The 25391-nt window shown below is 42.3% G+C and overlaps 1 protein-coding gene and 1 long non-coding RNA gene across 6 annotated transcripts in view; one reads left to right on the plus strand and one right to left on the minus strand.

Moving 5' to 3' along the window:
• Positions 1-8721, plus strand: part of LOC139439885 (uncharacterized) — a 56062-nt gene extending 47341 nt beyond the window's left edge. The window contains exons 2-3 of the long non-coding RNA XR_011649969.1: positions 7891-7977; positions 8279-8721. This is a non-coding gene — a long non-coding RNA (uncharacterized lncRNA). The remainder of the gene's footprint in view (positions 1-7890; positions 7978-8278) is intronic.
• The window catches only part of XRRA1 (X-ray radiation resistance associated 1), a 98315-nt gene that overhangs the window by 48191 nt on the left and 24733 nt on the right, over positions 1-25391 (minus strand). For all 5 annotated transcript variants that reach the window (XM_058305950.2, XM_058305949.2, XM_023585821.3 and 2 more), the window contains exons 5-8: positions 14043-14114; positions 10836-10908; positions 8086-8183; positions 3321-3454 (exon numbers count right to left, since the gene is read on the minus strand). In XM_058305950.2, the coding sequence (XP_058161933.1) occupies positions 3321-3454; positions 8086-8183; positions 10836-10908; positions 14043-14114 (377 nt within the window). The remainder of the gene's footprint in view (positions 1-3320; positions 3455-8085; positions 8184-10835; positions 10909-14042; positions 14115-25391) is intronic.

Consider the following 25391-nt stretch of genomic DNA (forward strand, 5'->3'; position numbering starts at 1 on the left):
TGAGGTTACTTCAGACATGGTGTAGCCCAGACCAGGTCTTATTCCTTTTACTGAAGGCCTTATAGGAAAGGTCACAGAGAGAGAGAAAAAGCTACAGACAGAGCAGCCAGAAGCTGAACATCATTGGAACCCAGAAGAGAAGGGAGACGCCAGGAGAAGCCTCCATGTACATTATTACCATGTAACAGAAAAATCAACACCAACGTTCACTGGCAACCAGCCCCAGAACTCCACTGCCTTCTGGGAGAAAGCACCAGCCTGATGACACCTTGACTTTGGACTTTGAGCCTCAAAACCATGAGCCAATATATTCCCATTGTTTAAGCCAACCCACTATGTGTTCTTTTGCTTTAGCAACAAGGAAACAAAAACAACTACCATCACCAAAGACCAGAAAGATGGAAAGATAGTGAGTCCTATGGCATCATCATTTGACCTGTTTACTTGGCTTATGCAGAAAGCGGGTGAATCTTGATGAATGATTATAGATTACTGTAAGATTAATCAAATGTTGACACCAATTTCAGCAGTTGTTGCAGATGCAGAATCTTTTACTGCAGCAAATCAACATTGCCTCTGGCACTTGAGAAGCAGCTAAGGACCTAAAGAATTTTCTTTCTCTATATTGATTAATAAGAATCCTCGGAAACAATGTGCTTTTTTCTGACAGGGACAATAGTATACCCTTATTGTCTTCCCTCAGGGCTACAACAACTCTCTATTCCTATCCTCCCAGCTTAAGGTTTCAGCATCAAACTCCATCAGCAAAACTCTAACATCAAAAATCTTTAACTCTGTTCTTTCCCATGCCCTAATCATAACTGTCATGCCCAGGTACAGCTCAGATTACAAACATAATCCAATATCTATTTCTGGAATTCATAACCATATCAAACTGCTACAGTATTTCTGGCAGCCACAGCCACAGTGACAGGGCAGCAGCAATGGCAGCGACCACAAAGCAGCCAAGGCAGTACTGGCAGTGGCAGCTGTGTTGGCAGAGCTTCCAGCCCTGGTTGAGGCAGCACATCTTCTGCAGATCTAGAATTATAGCAACTACCTTGCTAAAAGCCCAGGAGCAGGTGCAGACTTGTGGACTCCAGTCCAGTAGTGCTAGCAAATTCTGATCTCTGGATATTATCAGTCTTTCTTCCTTTTTGCTCTTCTGTACCCCTCTTCTCCAACCATTTCCTTCAATTTATTATGGAAATTATTTTAGGTGGAACAAAGGTACTCTGGCCATGATGTTAAGTCCCTGTCTTTTTTTTTTTTTTTTTTTTTTAGGTACCAGGGGCTGGGAATTGAACTCAGGACCTTATAGGTAGATAGCCAGCACTTAACCACTGAGCCACATTGGCTCCCCTGAGTTAGTTTTTCTGTTTTACTTTTTGTTTTTCTTTTTTCTAGGAAGCACTGGGAACTGAACCCAGGACCTCCCATATGGGAAGTGGGTGCTCAACTGTTTGAGCCACATTTGCTGCCCAAGTCCTTGTCTTTTAATGGTACATTTTGGAATATTTACAGATGAAATAAGATGTCTGAGATGTTTCTTAAAAATAATCTAAGGTGGGGTGTAGTAGAAGGAACAGATGATTAAAAAATTGGCTATGACCTAGTATTTGTCAGGTGATAATCATGGGGTTTTGGGTACATGGGAGTTTATTTACTACTGACCTTATTTTTATGTGTGTTTGAAGTTTTCCATAATAACACACCAAGTATTATCTCCCTCACTAAGAATAAATGAATAACCCCCATCTATTTGCAATACCTCAAATGTTTTTTAAAATTTCTTTTTGTTTGTTTGTTTCTCTTTTATTTTCTTCAAATGGTTTTTGTAGTCCTGACCAGACCACTACTGATATATATGTGTTGTCATGGAGAAAGCCTTCTAAGAATGAAGCTGACAATGAGAGATAAGTGAATGTCCATGAGGGAGAGAGGAGCAAAGATACAGAACAGAGGTTGCACCCATGTTCAAGAAAGAGACAGAGGTACACGCAGAGTCCTCACAATATCCTTTGCACCTTCACCCAGCTGTAAATGAATCCAGCAGTTTCAATTAAGGACTTTTAGATACATGAGCCAATAAATTCCCTTTTTGTTTAAGCTACTTTGAATTGGACTTCTGTCACTTGTAACCAAAAAAAGTCCTAATGAAATCCCTAATATACGATATATTTGAGTAACTAACCAGCTACCACCTACCATCATCACTTTCCTCTCTATGAGAAATGCCATCATTGCAGTGAACATTCTTATCATAACTTTCGCCATCACCAAAGCAAAGTTGGTGAACATTCATTGACTGCTTGCTCGTGCAAAGCACAGTTCTCACCTAGGTGCTACAGATCAGAGGTGAGTGAGACACAGCCCCGTCCTCAAAGAGCTCACAATTTACTTAGGGAAATTTTATTCATATATATATATGATAGATGGATTATACATATATACTATATAATCTATTATATAGTGATCTCTCTATATATGAGAACTAAGTCACAATTCAATGCACTAACTACTAAACACCAGGAAATACTAAGTTCAGCAGATGCTTAGACAAAGGAGGAACAGACATGGGCTAAAGCAATCAAGGGAGGCTTTTTGTAGGGAAAAGAGGAGGGTCTTGAGCTGGGCCCTGAATATATACATAAGAAGAGAATGTAATGGTTATGAACATGGTCTTTGGAGTCAGACTGACTTGGTTCAAATCCCAGCTCTCCCCCTTATTAATGATGACTTTTGGACAAATATTTTCTCTGTATGTGCCTCAATTTTCCTGTCTATAGAATGGGATTTTTGTGAAGATTAAATGAGTTAATTTATGTAAAGTGCTTAGAAGAGTGTCCTGGCACATTGTAAGCTACTTATTATTATTATTATTATGGAAGGATCAGTATATTCTGGCCAGAATGAAGGACCTCAACAAAGATGTGGAGTGGGAATGTGCAAAACGTAGAGATCAGTAGCGACTTCCTGAGCTGAAGTAGAGGATGTGAAGGGGAATCATCTGGCAAGACCAATAGCCACAATTTACCAATGACCAACCAGAGGAGGGGAAGTGACTTGCCAACACCTGGGTCTCTCCTAATAGTGCCGAGGAAAGTGGGACATCCCACTGAGGCTTCCCCATGCTCGAGGGCCCAGCTCCCACAGTTGCTTTTCCTGTGAGCTTCAGTAGGGGCATCCTCCTGGTTTGTGCACTCACAGTCTGCCTTTGCCACACATCCAAGCTGCTCTGGACTATTTCCACTTGTACTTGTTCCGGACAAAGGCTCACGAGGGAACACACTGGACAGACTCAGGGATGTAGAACTTACTGCTCTGTGACGGCCAAATTAGGAGGAAGGGAAGTGAGCCCATTTCCTGTGAGGAGCAGGACCCGGAGGTGAGGCAGAATCCCCAGATCATAGATGGCCTCTGCAGTCAGGCTATTGAAGGAAAGGTCCAGGAACTACCATGCAAAAAGAAGAGACAGAGGACAGCATCACTACATGTGACAAGAATAATCATACATGAGGTGGAAGCTAACTACTTTATTTATTTATTTTACCTTCTGGGGTTCCCCATTACCCACAGGATAAAACCCTCCTGACTCAGGATTAACATTCAAGTCCTAGTTCAGTGTTTCCAACCTATTTTCCAGCTTTAGCTCTCCCTGCAAGCCTGTGGTTATCCTGTGGGGCTGGCCAAACTGATAAACTGACTCCTCCCCATCCCTTGCCCCATCCCACCCACAGATCTTTGCTCCTGCTTTTCACTCAACCGGGAATGCCCTTCCTCCATTACCATGAATCCAAATTCAACCCAAAAGGCCAGATCAAAAGCTGCCTCCTTATAAAACCTTTTCCGAATTCCGTAACCAGTTGGAATCTCTTGCTCCCCTTGCCTTGAGCACTTTATGTGAACTGCTCTTGGGGTACTTATCCCAGTTGGCCAGATGGCTGAGATAGCTGGAGACATGTCTGACTTCCCCTTTGTAGTCAGCAAAAGATGTGCCTAGCATCGTGCTGGTGCAGTGGTGGAATTAGGTCAGCAGCTTCTTGAGGATAAGGGCCATGCCACTATATCACTGTATCTTTGTAACTTTGCATAAGACCTAAACCAGAGCAGGCACACATTTAAAAATACCAGAAATGACTGGCTTATGAGGAAAATAACTCCAAACTCATGGTTTATGACATAATTGTTTGGGGTCAGGTGGCCAGCCAGGAAACTAAGTTACTCTCTACAAAGACAAGAGCAATTAGGGTAAGTGACATTAGCCCTGTCTTTGTTCTGTGTCTCCTGAACCTTTGGAGACACTGACTTTCGATCTTATGTTCGCTCCCTTCCCTCCACTCCCACTCCTTGTGCCCCACCCCCACACTGAAACATAGTGAGTGGGCGAGTTTCAGCATCTTATCCAGCTGGCGCCAGAGCAAGATCTTTGGTTAGCCGCATCAATGTCATATCATCAGTTGGGCATATCCACGCTACAGGCCACTACCAGAAAAGGAAAGGGTTTGGTAATTAAAGATGGGCTCTGTAGACCTGGGTTTAAGTCATGGCTAACTGTGTGAACTTGGGAAAATTACTTAACTTCAGCTTCTTTAGCTATAAAGTGGAAATAACAATGGGTTCTTATGAGGAGTTATGTAGATAAAGCCTTTAGCATTTATATATACAGTAAATGCTTAATAAATATTGGCTATTATCATCACCCATATGCCTTGTTTCACTGATCCTACACCAAAGGCTTACTTTGTACTCATCCCTGCCCTCTAGATACATATATGTGTCTATTAAGTAGCAGTGCTCCTGGGACAGATGTCTCAAAATAGACCAATGGGGGCACAAGGGAGGAGTGGTCAGGTCTACCATGGAGTTAGGACAGGCTTTACAGAGAGCTGTTCTCAGAGACAAGTAGGTATTCGAATTATTAGGGGTAAAAAGACATGCCAGGCAGAAGCAGCAAGTGGCATGCATAGCAGCCAGGAGGCAGGAGGCATCCTTGCTTGTTCTGGGAACTGAAATGGTGTGGGTATGGCTGGAGCCCACGGCAGAGGGGAGGGCTTGATGAGACTGATCAGGTCATGGAAAGCACCAAAAAACCAAAGGAGTGCTAAGTTCATGTTTTGAGAGTTCACTAATGGGGCAATTCCACTTGGCTGGGTCAGAGAAGCCTTCAAGGAGGAAAGCATGGAAAGCTTGTTCATATAATCACAGGTAAAGGTGGTAAAAATTCTCTCCTTCATACCAATATACCAATGGTCAACAAGCTTATGAGTTCTATCTCCTTAATAGCTCTCACACTTGTTCCCTTTAGTGCATTCTTCATGCAGCAACAGCCAGAATGATTCTTCTAAAATACAATTGTGACACTATCACTCCCCAGCTTAAATCCCATCTATGAATCCCTATTATCTCTAGGATAAGTCCTTAATAAGGCTTCCAAGGCTCTCCATATTCTCTCTTCTGCTACCTCTCCAGGCTCATCTTCTACTAAACTTCTACTATGTGTCACTCTCCATTCCAACCATACTAAGCTGTGTTCTAGCTTAGGAGTTGGCAAATACTAGCTTAGAAGTTGGCAAACGAAATCAAGCCTACTGCCTGTGCTGTATGGCCTGTGAGCTAAGAATGGTTTTTACATTTTAAAATGGGGTTGAAACAAATCAAAAAAAGAATAATATTTAGTGACATGTGAAAATTACAAGAAATACAAATTTCAGCGTCATAAACTTTTATTGGAACAGAGCCATGCTCATTTGTTTATGTACTGTGATGGCTCCTTTCCTTCTAGCAGAGTTGACTAGTTATGAGAGAGACCACATGGCCTGCAAAGCCTAAAATATTTACTGCCTGGCCTTTTACAGAAAAAGTTTGCCAACTCCTGTTCTAGCTGCTTTGGCTACTTAATGTTGGATCTAAATTTGTTTTCCATAAAATTAAGGGCAGCTCAAAGAAATGAATAGTCTTAGTATCATGGGTCATAGAATTTCAGCGCTGGCCCAGAATTTGCAGATGGAGAAACTTAATTCCCAGAGAGGGTAAGTTATTTGGCCAAGGAGGCATGGCAAAGTAGAGGCAGGACCAAAACTAGAAACAAGGCCTCCTGACTCCCAGGGCAGGGCTCCAAGTAAACTTTTTCCAGATCTTTTCCAGAGAGTCAAATTAATACAAAGTTAAATTTGTCTAAATTGACTCCTGAAGAATTCCACTCTGTATTTTCCCCCCATGTCTGCCTTTCAGGCAAATAAGGACAGAAGATTCCTAACCTGGCTACTTCATCTGCTGAGTCATGTCAAGTTTTATTACACATCAAAGTATTTATTATTTTGAGCTGCAAATTCAGGACATTTGACAGGTTTATCTTTTTTTTTAGAGCAGGCTTGCAAATCATAGAGAGATGAAAACTGACTGGTCAGGAGATTTCCTCTTCTCAATTAAATTCTGCATCTTGACTTTGGTCTACTGTGTTGTTTAAGTAAATTCCTTTGGGTATGGCTGGGTCTTCTGATAAACAATCTTTCTCAAATGCTATCACACTATAAAGTAGGGGTCTCCAAAAAGTCAATCATGGTCAATAAGTACACCCGAGCTAGTCATTTTGTGGGGTCAGAGCCTGTAGCCATATCTACTCTCCATGGTCCATTGGCACTTGAAGTAGGAGTTTGAAATGGCAGGGGTGGGAGAGATAAGATGCCTGGCACAGTGTATGTCACATAATAGCAGCTCAATAACTATTTTCTGAAAAAGTAAAAAAAAAAAACGAATGAATGGAAGTTTTCAAGAAGCTCCCAGGCCAAGAGATCAGGGAAATGGCTCCCTGTATTTCTAGAACATTTGGAACCTGTCTATACTAAAATCTAGTACAAAATGTTTTTTTGTTTGTTTAAGAATAGTTCAAAATTATATCAGTGGTTTTAAGTTCACTTTCTATTTTATGGACTTACAAGAGCTTTGCTTCCTGGACAAGTCTGAGGCCCACTTCTATCCTAAATCATTTTTATCCTCAATGTAACTTGCAACCACGGCGAGAAGATACCATTACATTCACTATAATATGTTTTAGGAATGCTAGAACACATAATCCACTTTAGGAAGATTACCATCCCAAGAAGTTAAAACTTTTTAAAACTTTGGCATATAAAGGGCATTGACTCTGAAACACTCACTGTTGTGGAAGATCTCCCTCTCTGACAAGAGAATATGGCTGATCCTCAATGTTTTCAGATTAAATCATGTAAGTTACCAGCTCTTAGGGATCAACCCCAAAGGTTCAGGACATGCAGGTATTTTGCTGAAGTGTGAATCTGAAACACTTTGACTATAAGGCCAGCATGTGAGGCAGAGGCCAGATGCCCAGCCTCACACCTTGCTCCAGCTCTGTGGTTCTTTACTCTCCATGTGAGGGGACTCCCAGGTAGTGAAAAAGCTTTGTTCCTTTGTGAAAAGGGGCCCACAAGTGAGAGAGAAAACTTTCATGAAAGTTGAAGTGGTGATTAACTTGAAGTATGAGAACATGCATGGAAAATACATGACTGTTGATGGAAAATTTAATTTAAGAGAAAGCCAAAAATCCAAATAAACTTTTCCATATTTGGGAAACATCTGGGGATGTACAAATGTCAAGAATCTCCTGCAGAGCTCCTAAAAGGCCTATTTTACTTCACACTCATTTCTGGGCTTGGTGACTCGGGCCTACTGGCCCTCTCAGGCTGGGGCAGGTCTCTAGAATCAGTCCGTAGTGCCTCTAGTTCAGCAGGTCTAATCTGGGGCACCTAGCTCTTAACCTCCATGGCTCCTCAAATTTCCCCTCAAACTCTCTTTCCAATGACACTCTGTTTAAACTCAAGTTTTCTACAAGGACTTCCTTGAGTGTGACCTTTGGCATTTATCTTCCAGGACCACACTTCACAGCCATTAGTATGAATGTTCTCCTCTACTTACCCTACTACCAGGACCCTCTCTTCCCTGGAGGCCAGTTCTGAGGTAAAGACCAAGGGAACCCCTTCCCAACAGTTATAATCAGTAGAAACTCTATACCCATTCCTCACAGGGAAACAGGTGGGCACCAAAAACTCCCTACCTCCAACTTACTTCCAAGAATTTAAAGTCTCCATATTTCACATAGACTGTTTTGATGCCATTAAATGCGAGCTCCAGTTCCTTTAAGGCTGGAAATGTGTGAAATGTCTCTACATGGGGAGAAGAAAAAGACAATCTGCAGGTTGTAAAGGACTTCAAAACAGAAAAATATTAATAGTGACCATTTGCTGGGTTCTCACCTTAGGCCAGGCGCTATGTAAGGTGCTGTACATACATGGACTCTACTTCTCTGAGGAAACCAAGGCTAAGTCAGGCTAAGTGATCTGCTAGATGGCATTGCTGGTAAGTGGAAGAGCCAAGAATTGAAGGTAAGCCAGCCCAGCTCCAAAGCCCATTAAAAAAAAAATGTCTTTATGGTTTCCGATTACAAAAGCAAAACATGTTCACTACAAAAAGTCAAATATCACAGAAAAATAAAAGCTCCCTTTAATCTCAATAACCAACAATAACTATTAAAAGGTTCACGTATAATTCACCAGACTTTTTCTCATGTACATACTGAAATGCACATACTTCTTTCAAAAAAATGGAATCATACTATACACATTGTACTGTGACTTGCTTTTTATCCCTTAACAATATGACTTACCGATTGTTCCAAGTCAAAACATATAGATCTGTTTAATGTCTTAATCATATTCTGTCACATAGACATACCCTAGTTTATTTAACCATTTGCCTTTTGATGACCATTAAGCTATGGTTAAAAGGTAAGAAAACGTCCTCTTCTGCAAGAAAATTGGACTTTGGATCAATGTACTAACCCTGTTCCCCTGGTAATATGAAACAAATTGTTTGTTAACTGTGCTACTAGGCAGTATTGCTTGTCATAAAAATGACCTCAAATTGGTAAGTTGCATCTTGACTTCAAGAAGCTATAAATGACTTATAAACACCTGAAGGGGGCGCACCATATCTTCAGGCTTCCCTGCATGCAGTGACTCCTGTAACTGGGCAGGTCCCTTGCAAGAACTCTAGGAACTATGTCTATGGAATGCTCCAAGGGATACTGGCTCTTGTGGAGCTTGCAGTTTCTATACCAGAGTGGCGAGTCCTATTGTACTGCATCTGAGCAGCCTCCTGGGGGCAGGAGAGGCACATAAAGAATGGCTCATGGACGGCTGTGGGGATTCCACTGATGCGGTCCTGCTGGCGTGCTGTGTGGAATTACTTAGAGCCCCCTATGTGAATCCGATGCTAAATATGGTCCATGGTAGTCTTGTGAGTCAGAATGTTCAGAAAGGCCTAATAAAAAGACTGCTTGGGGGTGTTTCAGGATGTTTCCAGTGAACAGCCCTGTACAAATGCGTTTCTGAAGAAGAAATTCCTGGAAGTGGGATTACTAGATCAAAGACAATGACTATTTTAAATTTTAAGAGGCACTGCGAAATTATCTTCCAAAGATGTTGCACCAATTTCTGCTTCCACCAGTTGACTAGGAGAATATCATTCTCCCCACCAATGCTGGGTGTCATCAGGCCCTTTCATTCTTGCCATTACTCAACAGGCATAAAATAGAAGACCGTTGATGTTTTAATTATTAGTGAGGTTGAGTGTTTTTTCATGTGCCTATTGGCTTTTATATTTTGAGCCTGTGCATCTGACAGACCACATTGTCTCCTCAAGCACCAGGACCTTATCACATGCTTCTTTAAAAACAGCCCTCATTCAAAACTGAACTTACCCTATTTCCCCCAGCTTCTCCTCAGTGAAAATCTCCTCGGTCCATCTCCCCACTCCTCACATCCCCAGCAGTTACCAAGTCCTGTTATTTCAACCTCCACCTGAATCAAATTCTTTCCCTCTCCCTCTCCTTCTCCCCCCTCTTGCCACCACCCAAGTTTGGGCCTCATCTGCCCTCCCTTGGATAAATGAAACAGTCTCCCAGGTTTCCTGAACGCCTTCTTTTATGCCCAACCTTCTCTAATGTACCACTGAGTTTCTCTATTTAAAAGTCTTCCCTGGCTCTGTCACCTGCAGGATAAAGTCCAAGTCACTCAGGGCTCTTTATGTTCTAGTTCCTTCCCATCTCTCTACTCTCAATTCTCCCTCCCATGCATCCCTCACAAACATGTAAGACTTCTTCGGCCTTGCCTTTCCACATCTGCTCCATCAGCCCGAAATGCCTTCTTACCTTCTGAGTCACTCCTATTTATTTTTTAGGCCTCAGTTTAGGTGCTTTTCTCCTCAGAAGTCTCTCCTGGCAGTCTGACCTAAGTTGAAATCCCTCTATGTGCTTGCATAGCATTTTCTGATTCCCTCGATCATTGCACTTACCGCATTCTGCTATAATTGTCTGTGTCTGAGTCCATCTCTCCTACCAAACCAAGCTCACCAGGGCAGGAACTGGATGAACTCATTTCCAAAAGCCACAGTCCCGACACCCAGCAGGGGTCGCTGTGGACTTGCTGAATAAACAAACCATTCAGCTCATAAAGAAGCTCTTATAAACGCTTTTATATACCTATTTCATCTGAGCCTGCCAGGCACCTGAAGGGGAGGAAGAAATGAAGGGGACTGTCTCCATGTACAGAGAGAAGAGCAGCAGCTCACAGAGAAATGTTCTAGGAGGTAGTGCCCAAACGGGCCTAGGATCCAGGGCTGTGTGTTCTCCAGCCTATGGCGCTCCAAAAGAGAGATGCATGGCCAGTCATGGAAGGCCAGGCAGACAAATCCTAACATAAATGAGTGCTTGTGACAACCAAGAGGTGGAAGGTAGTTTCCAGGAAGGAGAAGCTTACCTAGAGGCAGCAAGTTTTCAGAGGCATTGATGTAGATAACAGAATGAAAATGCTTGAAGTCCTTTTCCCTAGCCTGTAGGAAGACATTTCAGAAGAAACACAAAATTAGTGCCCTGCCTAGAAGCCTTGCTGAAACTCCAGAGCTGCTGTGAGAAGAAACAGAGACCGAAAGTAAAGGACGCTTCCTTATCACAAGAGCAGACGCTTGTCAAGAGCTGTAAGGGTTTTAATGTTTCTATTATAAAGTATTTCAAATGAACAGAAACGTGTAGTGAATGACACCTGAAGACCTATGTAACTACTATACAACTCTAATAGATCTGAATATTTTGTTGTTTTTCCCATCCCCACATAGGTAACCCTCCCAAGTCCCATTCTTCTCCCTCTCTCCCCACAGATAACAACTGTCCTGAATTGGTGATTACCATTCCCATACATGTTTTGTACTTTTATTACAAATACATGTATCCATCAACCATATGTAGTGTTATATGCATGCTTTAAAACTTGATATTGCAAGCATACTGAAAATACCATTCTGCAACTTTTTTCATCCAATACTATGCTTTTGAGATTTACTTGTGTTGTTATATGTAGCTCTAGTTCATCCATTTTAATTGCTATATGTATTCCAATGTCTGGATATACTACAAGTTATTTATCCATTCCCTGATGATGCACATTTAGTCTGCTTCCAATTTTTCATTAAAAACAATGTTGCAGGGACGCGGCTGTGGCTCAGTCAGTTGGGCTCCCATCGACCATATGGGTTTGCATCCCAGGGCCTCCTAGTGAAGGCAGGCTTGCTTGCACGCTGCGGAGAACCGCCCAGCCCGTAAGCGCCGTGGAGTGTGCCTGGCTTGCAAGCACCACGGACAGTCAACTCAGCAAGGTGACACAACAAAAAGGGAGACAAGTAAAAACACAGAAGAGTGTACAGCGAATGGACACAAAGAGCAGACAACAAGCAAGTTGCAAGGGGGGGGGGTATAAATAAAAATAAATATAGACACAGAAGAATGCACAGCAAATGGACACAGAGAACAGATAGCAAGCAAGCCACGGGGGGGGGGGGGAGGGCAGAAAAAATGTTGCAATGAATGAATATTCTTGTACAGTTATATTTCCCCTGAGACTCTTATCATAAGAGTTTTTCTGGTGATATTTCTACAAGGGGAATTGTGGGTTGTAGGAATGTCCATCTTCAACTTTATTAGTGCCACATTTCTCTCCAAAGTAGCTGAACCAATTTACGGTCCCATTCATGGTGAATAAGAATTCCTATTTCTTTAAACCTTTCCAACAGTTAGCTTTATAAAACTTGAATTTTTGCCAACTGGATGCTTGTGAAATGGCATCTCATTTCCATTTCCTTGATTACTTGTGAGGCTGCATATATTTTCCTATATTTATTAGCCTCTCAGGTTTTCTCTTCTGTGATCTAACATATTCATATCTGTTGTCCATTCTTCTACTGGGTAGTTTATTGTTTGTTTGTTTTTCCTATTGCTTTGTGGCAGTTCTTTAAACATTCTAGCTCCTAACCTTTTTGGTTATATGTATTGCTAATATTGCCTTTCGGTCTGCAGCTTATCTTTTGCCTTTGTTTATGGGGCTTTTAGTTAAGATATTTTAAACCTTAATTAAGTTTTATAAACACCTTCCTTTATGGTTTAAGCTATTTGTATCTTATTTAAGAATCCATCCTTTCCCCAGAGACTTCTTCAGTTAGAAGACACAGGGTCCTGGGTCTGGGATGGGTCACATGGGCCTTAGTACACCCTCAGCCCCAAACTGAGTGCCACTTGGCAAATGCGCTGCCTCTCACAACTGAGCCCACTTTTCTACAATAAAGTTAACTTTGTTTTGCATTCTTTGCATACAAGTGTCTTTGTAACCTGAAGGTGTTCACCACTTCCCCAGAGGGGAAGGAAGAGCATGGCTACTCCCAGCCCACATACTTCGAGTTTAGCAAGCTCCCAATCACCCTGTAGGTCTCCAGGATACCTTCCCTGAGTCTAAGGCTGAGTTGGGGCTGTCCTCTGTGGACTGACAGCTCTCAGTGTTTCCCTCATTCACTGTGTAAACTAGTCATTGCTTGTTTATGTGTCTATCTCCATAGCTACCTAAGCCTGTCCTCCTCCCTCCCCACTGGACTGTGCGCCCCAGAGGGCAGGGCAGTGGCCCACCCGCCTCCGTGCCCTCCAGTAAACAGTACAGAGCCAGACTAGGCCTCAGTATTCTGGTGGGTAGGTGGATGGGTGGGTGAGGAAGTGAATGTGTGAGTGAGTGAAGGAAGAACCGACAGTGCCTGAGGGGGTGTTGAGCTTTGGCCAGCCATGCTGCAGCCTTCAACAGTTGCACGGATAGAGGCCCCTGCTATCTCCTGTTTCGTATCATACTTACATGTGAAGTACATATTAACATCTCTGGGATAGGTATGCCAGCTCATTCTGGGTCCCAAGACATTTGGCCCCAGGCATCTCTATGGCTGTCCCATCTCTCAGTAACTCAATTCTGAGTACAGGCTTGCTGGAGGAAGGGATGCAGAACCTGCTTAGGAAGAAGTCTGCTCCCCCATTAATTTGGCCATCCTGTGGCTCATAACCTCGATTCCACATGGCCGATTTTTATACAAGCAATCTCTCTTGATATGCCATGGAAGATCAATAAAACAGGAGAGTAGTTTTTTATACAAAATATCATGCCATCGTATCCTGGATATACACTGGCTAATAGTGGGCGGCTAATTTGGCTCCAAGCTGCCTATCAACTAATGCAAAGGAAAAAACACAATTCATTACATGAGTCATGTATCTACAAATTAAGAATAAACCAGCTTCTTGGGAGAATCTTGCCACTGAAACCTGAGAGAACTTTCTGCTATAGGCTCTCATGATGGGAACTCAATGTCATAAAGTGACTTGTGCACCAACAAAATTCTACCACAAATTCAAAACGAGTTTCATGAGGATATTTCCTTTAGTTCATCTCACCAAGGGACAATGTCAATACCAAATTTATAGAAAAATTCTGTGTCTGAGTATTATTTCTACTCAGCATATCCTTGTCTGACCCTCCCTCTTTCCACGAGACCACATTTCTAGTTGTCAGGGACTCCTGGAAGCAGAAAGGACAAACCAGAACAGTCAGGCACCACTGTCCGTCTGGAGCACCACCATAACAATCCTTGCTGGTTGGCCTTACCTTGGAGAACTTCAGGCCGCTCACGTTAATGTTGCACAGCTCCGACGGCTTCCTCACACAGTGGTGCTTCAGCTGGAACACAGAGCAGAGGGTCAGCTCTCAAAGCCCCAATAAAGTTTACGGAATTGGCCAAGGCAACAAATGACTCCCAGCTGAGGAAGGCAGTCTGGTGAAGTGGAACAAGCAAGGGCTTTGAGGTTGCTCATGACTGAGTTGCAATCTCAGGTCCTCCCCTTCTCAGTTTCCCAGCTACAAAATGGGAGGACTTCAAGACGTTGTTAGGAGGAGTTCTTCCTCTCTCGTTGCTTCTTCTCCGTGTTTTCTGGGCCCTACTTTATCTACCTGGTTCTTATAAATTCTGTGTTTCTGGGCTTTATCTTCTATTTGCTTCTATTTTTTTTTTTTTTTATTAACACACCATAGAATCCATCCAAAGTGCACAATCAGTAGTTCTCGGTATAATCACAGAGTTGGGCATTCATCTCCCTGATCAATTTTAGAACATTTTCATTGCTCCAAAAAGAAAAACCCATACACTTTACACTCTCCTATTACTGCCACTTTGTACCAGTGAGGCACCTTTGCTACAGCTGATGGAAAAAATATCAAAATATTACTGTTAACTATATTCCATAGTCTGTATTAGGTGTATTTCCCCCCATACCTCCCTATTAATAACGTGTTGTAATAATGATGTACATTTGTTCTAGTTCATGTAAGAACATTCTTATATTTGTATCATTGACCACGTTCACAGTCCACAACAGGGTTCACTATATTATAGTCACATATTTTATCCTCTAGCTTTCCTTCTAGTGACATTCACAATGCCAAACTTCCCCTTCAACCATAATCACAGTCAACTCAGCACTGCCAACCATACCCATGACAATGGGCCACCATTACCTCCATCCATTTCCAAACATGCAAAAATTTAAAATGTCTGCACAAATTAAGAATCAGCTCCCTACTCTCCACTGTCATTCGATCTCATCATGACCTACATTCAAGATATTAACTCCACGAGTTTGCTCATTATACCTAGCACATATTAGTGAGATCACAGCATCTGTCCCCTTGTGCCTGGCTTATTTCACTCAAAATAATGTCCTCAAGGTTCATCCGTGTTGTTGGATGCATCAGGAGTTCATTTCTTCTTACAGCTGAATAATATCCCACAGTATATATATATATACACATATATATATTTTGTTTGAACTAGGCATTGGGAAGATAATAAAGATAAAACAGACACATTCTATGCCTTCACAGAGCTTACAATCTCACAGGAAGCCAAATATCAAGCACGTAAATGTGATAAATACTTTAAAAGAAAAATTCAAGATGCTATGGGAAACAATAAGAGGTCCTAATGTCAATCTGGAAGTGATGAAATATTTAATGGAGGAAGTAATATTTCAACTGAGACCTACAAGCTGAGTAAGAGTTGGTTCCAGGAAAGTGGGTGGCAGGGTTGTGAAGGCGTTTCAGCCTACTGAGGCAGGAGAAACCAAGGTGCCTTTGAAAGAATGAAAAACAACAAAATAATGCTAGAGAGGCAGTCCCTAGATTATGTGGGTCCATGTTGGCCTATAAAGGAGTGTGGACTTTATCCTACAACTTATGGAAATCCACTAAAGGTTGTTAGACAGAGGACTGATACGATCAGATTCGTGTCTTACAAAAATTGCTCTGTCTGGTATACATAGAAAGAATAACAAGACAGGAGAGGAGGAGGAGGGACCAATGTACCAGACATTACTAATTATCTTCCCAATAGACTATTCTCTATTTCTTCTTGTTAGATAACCCTAATTTTATTCCCATTTCTCTGATTGGATATGTGCTTCTGGAATCCAGCTCCAAGAAATAAGTCTTGACCAGTCTAAACCAATCATGAATGTCTCATTCCCCTTACCAATGACTACGTGAACATGTGATACAGGTCTGGCCTATCAGACACTGGCTGCTGGTAGGTTCCAGAAGGTTTTTTCTAACATTTAAAATTAGACAAAAGGGAGGATGATGTCATCAACATGGCAATGTAAGGCATCCTCTGAAAAATATCTTCCCTCAGAATCACCAATTAAAGAGCAAATTCTACTTGCTTAGAACTCTGGAGGATGATAAAGATTGGAAAGGACTCCACAACGCTGAATCCAAGAAAAAGAGGAATAATCTCCAAGAAGAGGTAGGAGCAGCCAGTCTGTACCTCTGTCCTGCACAGTTTGGGAGCTGTGCAGAGAAGCATGGCCCAGCTTCCTCCTACAAGGGATGCAGCCCAAGAGCCACTCACAGCAGCGAGTGAGAACCCCACACAAGTCTAGGCACAGGCACCCAAGTCTGCAGAGGCCCTAGGCAGAGCACACGCTGTGGAGGAGGGCCAATACAAAAGGGACCACAGGGGAAAAAAGTGAGGAGAGGGAACATGGCAAGAGATGCACTCACTCAATCCAGTCACTGTTCGCTGGACCACCGAAATGCAAATTGGACCTTTCTGGATCAACCCACCTTTCTGGATTGACCCCATCTGGGACCCTGGGGTGGGATACCCTAACGGGGAAGAAAAAAGACAGAAAAGCCTCGTAGAAATTTAAAGGGGGTGGAGACTGAGCTTCTGTAAGACAGGACAGGCCCCAGAACTAAAAAGTGTAAGGAAAAGGGGGCGCTGAGGGAGGGAGAGAATTTAAACAAATCACAGGAGCTGGGGAGATATGTCTGCATAAAACTAAACAGAACAGATCAAGATTTCTGGAAAAGGAACAGAGGAAAGGAAGCTTTTTCCTGGAGGTGAAACAGTTGCACAAAACTGCAATTATAAAAACTGTACTGTATATCCAGAAGAAAAAAAGCTAAGAAAATCTGAACACTTAAACATGGGCTATTCTAAAGGTCCAGAATAAGGTAGACCAAGCATCAAAGAAGAGCCTTAGGGCGTGGAGCTGGCTCCAGCGATTGAGTCCCTCCCTCCCACATAGGAAGAAGTCCCAGGGTTGGTTTCTGGTGCCTCCTAAAAACAAGACAAGGAGACACAGAGAGCACACAGCGAACAGACACAGAGAGCAGCCAGCCAGTGCAAAACAACAAGGTGAGGGGAGAGAAATAAAATAACTCTGTTAAAAAAAAAGAAGAAAAAGAGTGGTAACACAATGGCAACCAATAATAAAACCCTAGATGAGGGAAAACTGACCTTCAGAGTTAACAAATTAAAATAATCAGATGCCACTTCTCGGAAGATGGAGGACTAGAAAGACACAAGACTCTTTTCTCTCCCAGAAAAATAGCTAGAGGGCAGGCTGAAAAGGCCTGGAAAAAAAAATCTTCTAGGGTTTAGGACACCAGGCAAAGGCTGGACACCACCCAGAAGAAAGAGGACAAAGGAAAAGAGTCATGACAGCAAATCTGTGAATTAAAGGCCAAGGCCAATACTGCCAGCACCCTCCCCCACACTCAAGACATTTTTGAACTCTCAGGCCTCTGGGCTGGCGACAGACAGAGGGGGCCCAGGGACCCACTGCTCTAGGAAAGGGGAGAGAGGAGGACACAGCCTAAGGCTGACTCAGCTTTTCACCCACAAACAGGGTCTGCTGTGTCCCACTAGCCCTTCCAGGCTAGGTGAGGCCACACCATTGTTTGCCTTGGGCGCCAGCTCAGGGCTAAAGAGATTCTGGACTGAAGAGATCTGACCTTCCCAATCTCCTTCTCTACTAACTGGGACTGATTGTTGAGGGCACCCAGGGGAGTGAAATTATTTCCTACCTGGGAAAGGGAAGAGGCTGCCAGGGAAGGCTGGAGAACTGTCTCTGAGAAAGTTTGAATTACAAAGCTCTTAGCCTACAAGCAGGAACCTATATTACATTGATTCAGTCTGTGTTGCAGCAAACACACTCTGAGCAGGTATTGAACTGAGAAGGCTGCCAAGGAGTGCCATCTGCTGGCAACCCAAGGAAGTACATGTGAGGAAATGAAAAGTAAATGAGACTTATTCCAGCCTTTACAACCTCCCTCCCCAAGGCCCTAGGAAGTGGATCTGCAACCCATTACCAGGTCCAGAACCCAGTTTTGAGCAACTAACAGGGACAATCTTAATGAACCAGGTTGAACCAAAAATCAAAGAGCAGCCATAACACACAGCTTCCTGCCATTAAATCCCTATGAAAGAGAGAGAAATTGAGGATCTGAGTAAACTACCATCCTAATCAGATGCCTAGACACCAGCAAAAACATTACAAACCATACTAAGAAAATGCAGACATGGTCCAAGAAAAGGAACATATCAAAGCCCTAGAAAAGAGATGGGATTTGAGACAACTAATTACTGAGATGCACACGAATTTCCAAAATCAAATTAATGAGTTGAAAGATAATATGGCGAAAGAGATAAACAACATTAAGAAGACATTTAGTGAGCACAAAAAAAGAATTTTAAATCCTGAATGAAAAGTCACAGAGCTCATGGGAATGAAAGACACAATAGGTGAGATCAAAAACAAATCAGAGGGAAGCGGACATGGCCCAAAGGATAGGGCATCCGCCTACCACATGGGAAGTCCGCGGTTCAAACCCTGGGCCTCCCTGACCCGTGTGGAGCTGGTCCATGCGCACTGCTGATGTGCACAAGGAGTGCCGTGCCACGCAGGGGTGTCCCCCGTGTAGGGGAGCCCCATGAGCAAAGAGTGCGCCCTGTAAGGAGAGCCGCCCAGTGCGAAAGTGCAGCCTGCCCAGGAATGGCACTGCACACACGGAGAGCTGACACAGCAAGATGACGCAACAAAAAGAAACACAGATTCCCGGTGCCGTTGACAAGGATAGAAGCAGTCACAGAAGAACACACAGCAAATGGACTCAGAGAGCAGACAACTGGGGGGGGGAGGGGAGGGGAAGGGGAGAGAAATAAAAAATAAATCTTTACAAAAAAACAAAACAAATCAGAGGGAGCAGATGTGGCTCAAACAGTTGAGTGCCTATTTCCCATATTGGAGGTCCCATGTTTGGCCCCAGTGCCTCCTAAAAACAAAAGCAAAACAACAATTAAACAAATGAAAAAATCAACTCAGGGGAGCCAACATGGTTCAGTGGTTGAGACTCAGTTCAATCTCCAGTCCTGGTACCTCAAAAAAAAAAAAAAAAGCCACAAAAAAATAAACCTATTAGGGAACAGATGTGGCTCAAGATGTTGAACAACCCCCTTTTCCAAAGGGAGTCCCAGGTTCAGTTCCTGGTGCCTCCTGAAAAAAACAAAAACAAACAACAAGCAAAAAAAAAAGAAAAGAAAAAGCCAAATCAGAGAAGCTGATGTGGCTCGGTGGCTGAGGACTGGCTTTCCACATATGAGGTCCCAGGTTCAATCCCTGGCCCCCAGTACCTAAAAAAAATTACGAACAACAAAAACATATTAGAGGCATACAACAGCACACTTGAATTACAGATGAAAGAATAAGCAATACCAAAGACAGAACAGTTGAAATTGAAGAGAGGAAAGAACAGAGAAAGAAAAGAATGGAAAAAATTGAGCAGGGGCTCAGGGACTTGAATGACAACATGAAATTCAACAACATTATTTGTCATGGGAATTCCAGAAAGAGAAGAAAAGGGAAAAGAGGCAGAATGAGTATTTGAGGAAATAATAGCTGAAAATTTCCCAACTCTCATGAAAGAAATGAACTTACATGTCTAAGAGGTGCACCATACACCAACCAGAACAAATACAAACAGACCTACTTCAGGACACATACTACTCAGAATGTCAAATGTCAAAGATAAAGAGAAGATTCTGAGGGCAGAAAGGGAGAATCAAACCATCATATACAAGGGATGCCAAGTAAGACTTCGTGCAGATTTCTCATCAGAGACCATGGAGACAAGAAGACAGATGTCTGATACAATTAGGATACTGAAAGAGAAAAACTGCCAGCTGAGAATTCTTTATTAAGCAAAATTGTCCTTCAGATAAGAAGATGAGTATAAAATACTGACAAACAAACAGAAATTTAGAGAGTTCGTAAAAAAGACCACCTTTGCAGGAAATATTAAAGGAAGTCTTAGAGGTGGGAGGGAGGGGCAACATACAAACATGGGAGAGTGCCAGAAGTTCATTGAGAACTAAATGTTGAGTAAAACGTATCAAAGTATAAGTAGGAGGGTTACCTGGTTAGGACGCTCAGGGGGTATGGTCTGATGCGGGACGGACTCCGGAGGGAATAGCTGAAGGCTCATTTTGCCAAGGTGGGTTCTACCATTGGGTGGGGTGGACCCATATCCTGGGGAAGACTAATGCCGTCGAATAGAGAGAACTGTATCTCTCGTGAGAAAGGACGGCTCCCAGGGCATTAGATTGGCAGGCGTTGTGGGCCCTAAGGGGAGGGGAAAATGGACGTGCAATGGATGGAACAAAGGTAAATAAGGGGGCAAAAGAGGAGTTATGTGAGAGTACACGAGGATGAATATAAAACAGCTAATATTACACCAAAAACATATAGGGGACGACAGACTAATAATGAAAACCATAAGACAAAACATAGGATAACTAAAAAATTTAGAAAACTGTACAACCTAAAGTATGGACCACATAGTAAGCACAAATGTTACCTTGTTTGAAAACTATAGTTTCGGAATCTGTACATCAGTTTCAGGAAATATGATATGAATAAGTTAAAAGATTATTGCTGTGGAAGGGAAAAGGTTTTATGGTGGATCTGGGGAAATACTGTATATTGTATATATGAATTTTGGTGATCTAAGACTCTTCTGAAGCTGACATTATGTTGGGATTCACTTTACGGGAAGTTTTGGATCACAGAGTGGTTCAACAATGGCAGCGGAGGAATACTGATATGGGATGTTATTGACAGGATATATATGGTTGACAGGGAGTTATACAGGGCATATGCCCAGGGTATATGGTAATGTCTATATATACTCATAGTGGAAACAATTAATAACAACAGCTAGGGGGGTACTGGGCTCCTGGCCGGGGGGTCACTGTTGTGGGCCCTGGGAGAGCAGCGGCAATCCTCCAGGTGCAACGGCAAGAACCAGGAAGGAAGGAGGGCCCAACAGTGGGCTCTTGATACTAATGGCTACACTTTTGAGCCTATGCACCTGCAATAAGAACAAGGCCTAGAGTAGCATTGTGCCTGGGGGTTTCCTCCTGACAGCCTTCATGTTACTCAAATGTGGCCACTCTCACAGCCAAAATCAGCGTGTAGATGTGATGCACTCCCCCCAGCGTGGGACACGACACCCGGGGATGAGCCTCCCTGGCACCGAGGGATCACTACCACATACCAGCTGAAGAAGCAACTAGAAAATGACCTTGAATTAAAGATTCAATGTGGAACAGCAGAATATACCTGTCTACATATAATAACATGACTTCGGGAAGCGGTTTGACCTAATGTAAGGGGGAAATGGAAAGGAGAAATGAGATTATAAGGCTGTGAGTCTCTAAAAAAGAGTCTGGAGGTTGTCAGAAGGAATACCCCTATGTACAACTGAACAGAGTCTAAGAGACAGATAAGGTAGATACAACCCCAGGTATTGGTTCTTTTGAGGGATAAAGAGACCCACGGGTTCTATGGTCATGGCAGAAGGGGTTCACTGCCATGACAGATGGCCCTTCTTTGGAGCTGGTGTTTCTGCGTGATGGAAATGGACTCAGAGGGGATCTCTTTTCACAAGACTTGCATGCTACTTTATTGGAATTGTAGTTGGTGCTGGGTTTAAGATATATGTAGGGGATTTGAATCTCTGGACTGATAATATGACACCCAGGCCCACAGCCTCAACAGACTTCAGCTCCTACACTTTGACTTATTGGACTAACTCCACTCAGCTAACATGGAGTTGAAGAAGGTCAACCACCACAACATGGAGCCTAGAGTGTCTACAACTAGAAGCAGGAAGAGTGCATCCAGTACCCATGTGCAATCTAAGCCCTCACTTGACATAGGTGTGCAATGGTCACAACCAATCCAATGTCCACAGAGAAAATGTGGAATGGGTGTGGGAACGGTAGCCATGGGGGCTGCTGGGTGTGGGGAACGGGAGGAAGAGATGAGATGTGGAGGCGTTTTCGGGACGTGGAGTTGTCCTGGATAGTGCTTCATGGACAATTACGGGACACTGTAGATCCCCCCAGGGCCCACTGGATGGAACGTGAGAGAGTCTGGGCTATGATGTGGACCATTGACTATGGGGTGCAGTGATGCTCAGAGATGAACTTACCAGGTGCAATGGATGTATCACGATGATGGGAGAGAGTGTTGCTGTGGGGGGAGTGGGGGGCGGGGGCGGTGGGGTTGAATGGGACCTCATATATATATTTTTTTATTGTAATTAAAAATAATAATAATAAATAAATATTAAAAAATAAAAAAAAAATAAAAAAAAAATAAAGGAAGTCTTAGAGCCTAAAAGAAAAACACAGGAGAGAGAGGCTTGGAAGAGAGTATAGAAGAAAGAATAATAGACAGGATAACCAAAAGAGTAAAAATACAGACAAAAATATGACATGACATATGAAAACCAAAGAATAAAATGGTAGAACTAAATGATGCATTTACAGGAATATCATAGAATGTGAATGGATTAAACTCCCTAATCAAAAGATATAGGCTGACAGAATGGATAAAAAAAACATGAGCCATCCATATGCTGCTTACCTTAGACCCAGGGATACAAACTGGCTGAAAGGAAAAGGTTGGAAAAAGAAAATTCCATGCAAATAGTAACCAAAAAAGAACAGGGGTAGCTATACTAATATTGGACAAAACAGACTTTAAATGCAAAAAAGTTATAAGTGATAGAGAAGGCCATTAGATATTAATAAAAGGGACAATTCACCAGGAAGATATAAAAATCATAAATATCTATGCAGTTAACCAGGGTGCCTCAAAATACCTGAGATAAACCCTGGCAAAACTGAAGGAAGAAACAGATATCTTTACAATCATTGTTGGAGATGTCAACATACCACTCACATCATTAGATAGAACAACTAGGCAGAAGATCAACAAAGAAACAGAGAACTTGAACAATATGACAAACGAGTTAGACCTAGCAGACATATACAGAATGCTGCATCCAAACTCAGCAGTTATACATTCTTCTTAAGTGCCCATGGGATCTTTCTCCAGGATAGATTACATGTTAGGCCACAATGCACCTCTCAATAAGTATAAAAAGACTGAAATTATACCAAGCACCATCTCAGATCATAATCGAATGAAACTGGAAATCAATAATAGACAGAAAAGAGGTAAATTTGCAAATATATGGAGGCTAAACAACACACTCCTAAATAATCAGTGGGTCAAATAAAAAATTGTAAGTAAAATCAGTAAATATATTGAGACAAATGAAAATGAGAACACAATTTATCAAAACTTATGGGAGGAGAGTGGATGTGGTTCAAGCTGCTGAGTGCCTGCTTCCCATATGGAAGGTCCCAGGTTTGGTTCCCAGTGCCTTCTAAAAACAAAACAAAAAACACCATGGCAAACAAATGAGAAAACCAACTAAGGGGAGCCAATGTGGCTCAATGGTTGAGTGCTGGCTTCCCACATATGAGGTCCCAGGTTCAAACCCCAGCCTTGGTACCTCAAAAAAACATAAACAACGAAAACCTTATGGAGTACAGCAAAGGCAGCCGTGAGAGAGAAATTTATAGCTGTCAATGCCTATATTAAAAAAGAAGAAAGAGCTAAACTCAAAGATACAACTGAACAAGTGAAGAAATTAGAAAAAGAACAGCAAACCAATCTCAAAGCAAGCAGAAGTAAGAAATAATAAAGATTAGAGCAGAAATAAATGAAATTGAGAACCAAAAAAATTAGAGAAAATCAACAAAACCAAAGCTGGTTCTCTGAGAAGATCAATAAAACTGACAAACCCCTAGCTAGACTAACAAAGAAAAAAGGAGAGAAGATGCAAGTAAATACAATCAGAAATGAAAGGGGGGAAGTTACGATGGACCTGACAGAAATAAAAAGGATCACAAGAAGACATTATAGGGAAACGGACTTGGCCCAGTGATTAGGGCATCCGTCTACCACATGGGAGGTCCGCGGTTCAAACCCCGGGCCTGCTTGACCCGTGTGCAGCTGGCCCATGCGCAGTGCTGATGCGCGCTAGGAGTGCCGTGCCACACAGGGGTGTCCCCCGCGTAGGGGAGCCCCACGCACAAGGAGTGCGCCCCATAAGGAGAGCCTCCCAGCGCGAAAGAAAGTGCAGCCTGCCCAGGAATGGCACCACCCACACTTCTGTGCTGCTGACGACAACAGAAGCAGACAAAGAAACAAGACACAGCAAATAGACACAGAGAACGACAACCGGGGGAGGGGAGGGAATTAAATAAATAAATAAATCTTTAAAAAAAAAGAAGATATTATAAGAAACTATAAGCCAACAAACTGGGTAACCTATATGAAATGGATGCATTCCTAGAAATGCACAATCTGCACTGATGCTACAAGAAATACAAAAACTTAAAATAATCAGATGCCCAGACACCAGTGTAAACTACAATGTAAACTATAATCCATGCTGTGTGGCAATGCTCCAAAATGTGTTCATGAATTGCAATGAATGTACCACACTAATGAAAGAAGTTGTTAATGTGGGAAAAGTGGGAGGTGTGGGGAGTGGGACATAGGGAAATCCCCTATATTTTTTTATGTAACATTTTATGTAATCTAAGTATCTTTTAAAAATAAATTAAAAAGTATTAAAATATATGTAAAATAGAGATTAAAATACACTAGAGGCATATAATAGAAGATATGAACAGGAATAAGAAAGACTCAGCGAACTAGAAGACAATATTATTATACAGTCATAGAACAGTGAAAAGAATAGAAAAAATTGAGCAGTGTTGCAAAGATTTGTGTGACAACATGAAGTGTATAAACATATGGGTGTCACAGAAGGAAAAGAGAGGGGAAAGGGGGCAGAAAGAATATTTGAGGCGATAATGGCTGAAAATTTCTCAACTCTTATGAAAGATGTCAATATACATGACCAAGAAGTGCAGCACACTCCAAACTGAATAAACCCTAATAGACCCATTCTGAGAAACATACTAATAAACCCTAATAGACCCATTCTGAGAAAGTCAAATGCCAAAGTTAAAGAGAGAATTCTGAAAGTAGCAAGAGAAAAGTGATTTGTCATATACAAGGGATCCTCGATAAGACTAAAAATGTAATATTCATTTGAAACCATAGAGTAAGGAGGCAGTGGTACGATAGCCCTAAGGTACTGAGAGAAAAACTGCCAGCCAAAAATTCTTTACCCAGCAAAACTGTCCTTCAAAAATGAGGAAGAGTTTAAAATAGTCACAGGAAAACA

Source organism: Dasypus novemcinctus, chromosome 10 (genome assembly GCF_030445035.2).
Source record: "Dasypus novemcinctus isolate mDasNov1 chromosome 10, mDasNov1.1.hap2, whole genome shotgun sequence".
Lineage (NCBI taxonomy): Eukaryota > Metazoa > Chordata > Mammalia > Cingulata > Dasypodidae > Dasypus > Dasypus novemcinctus.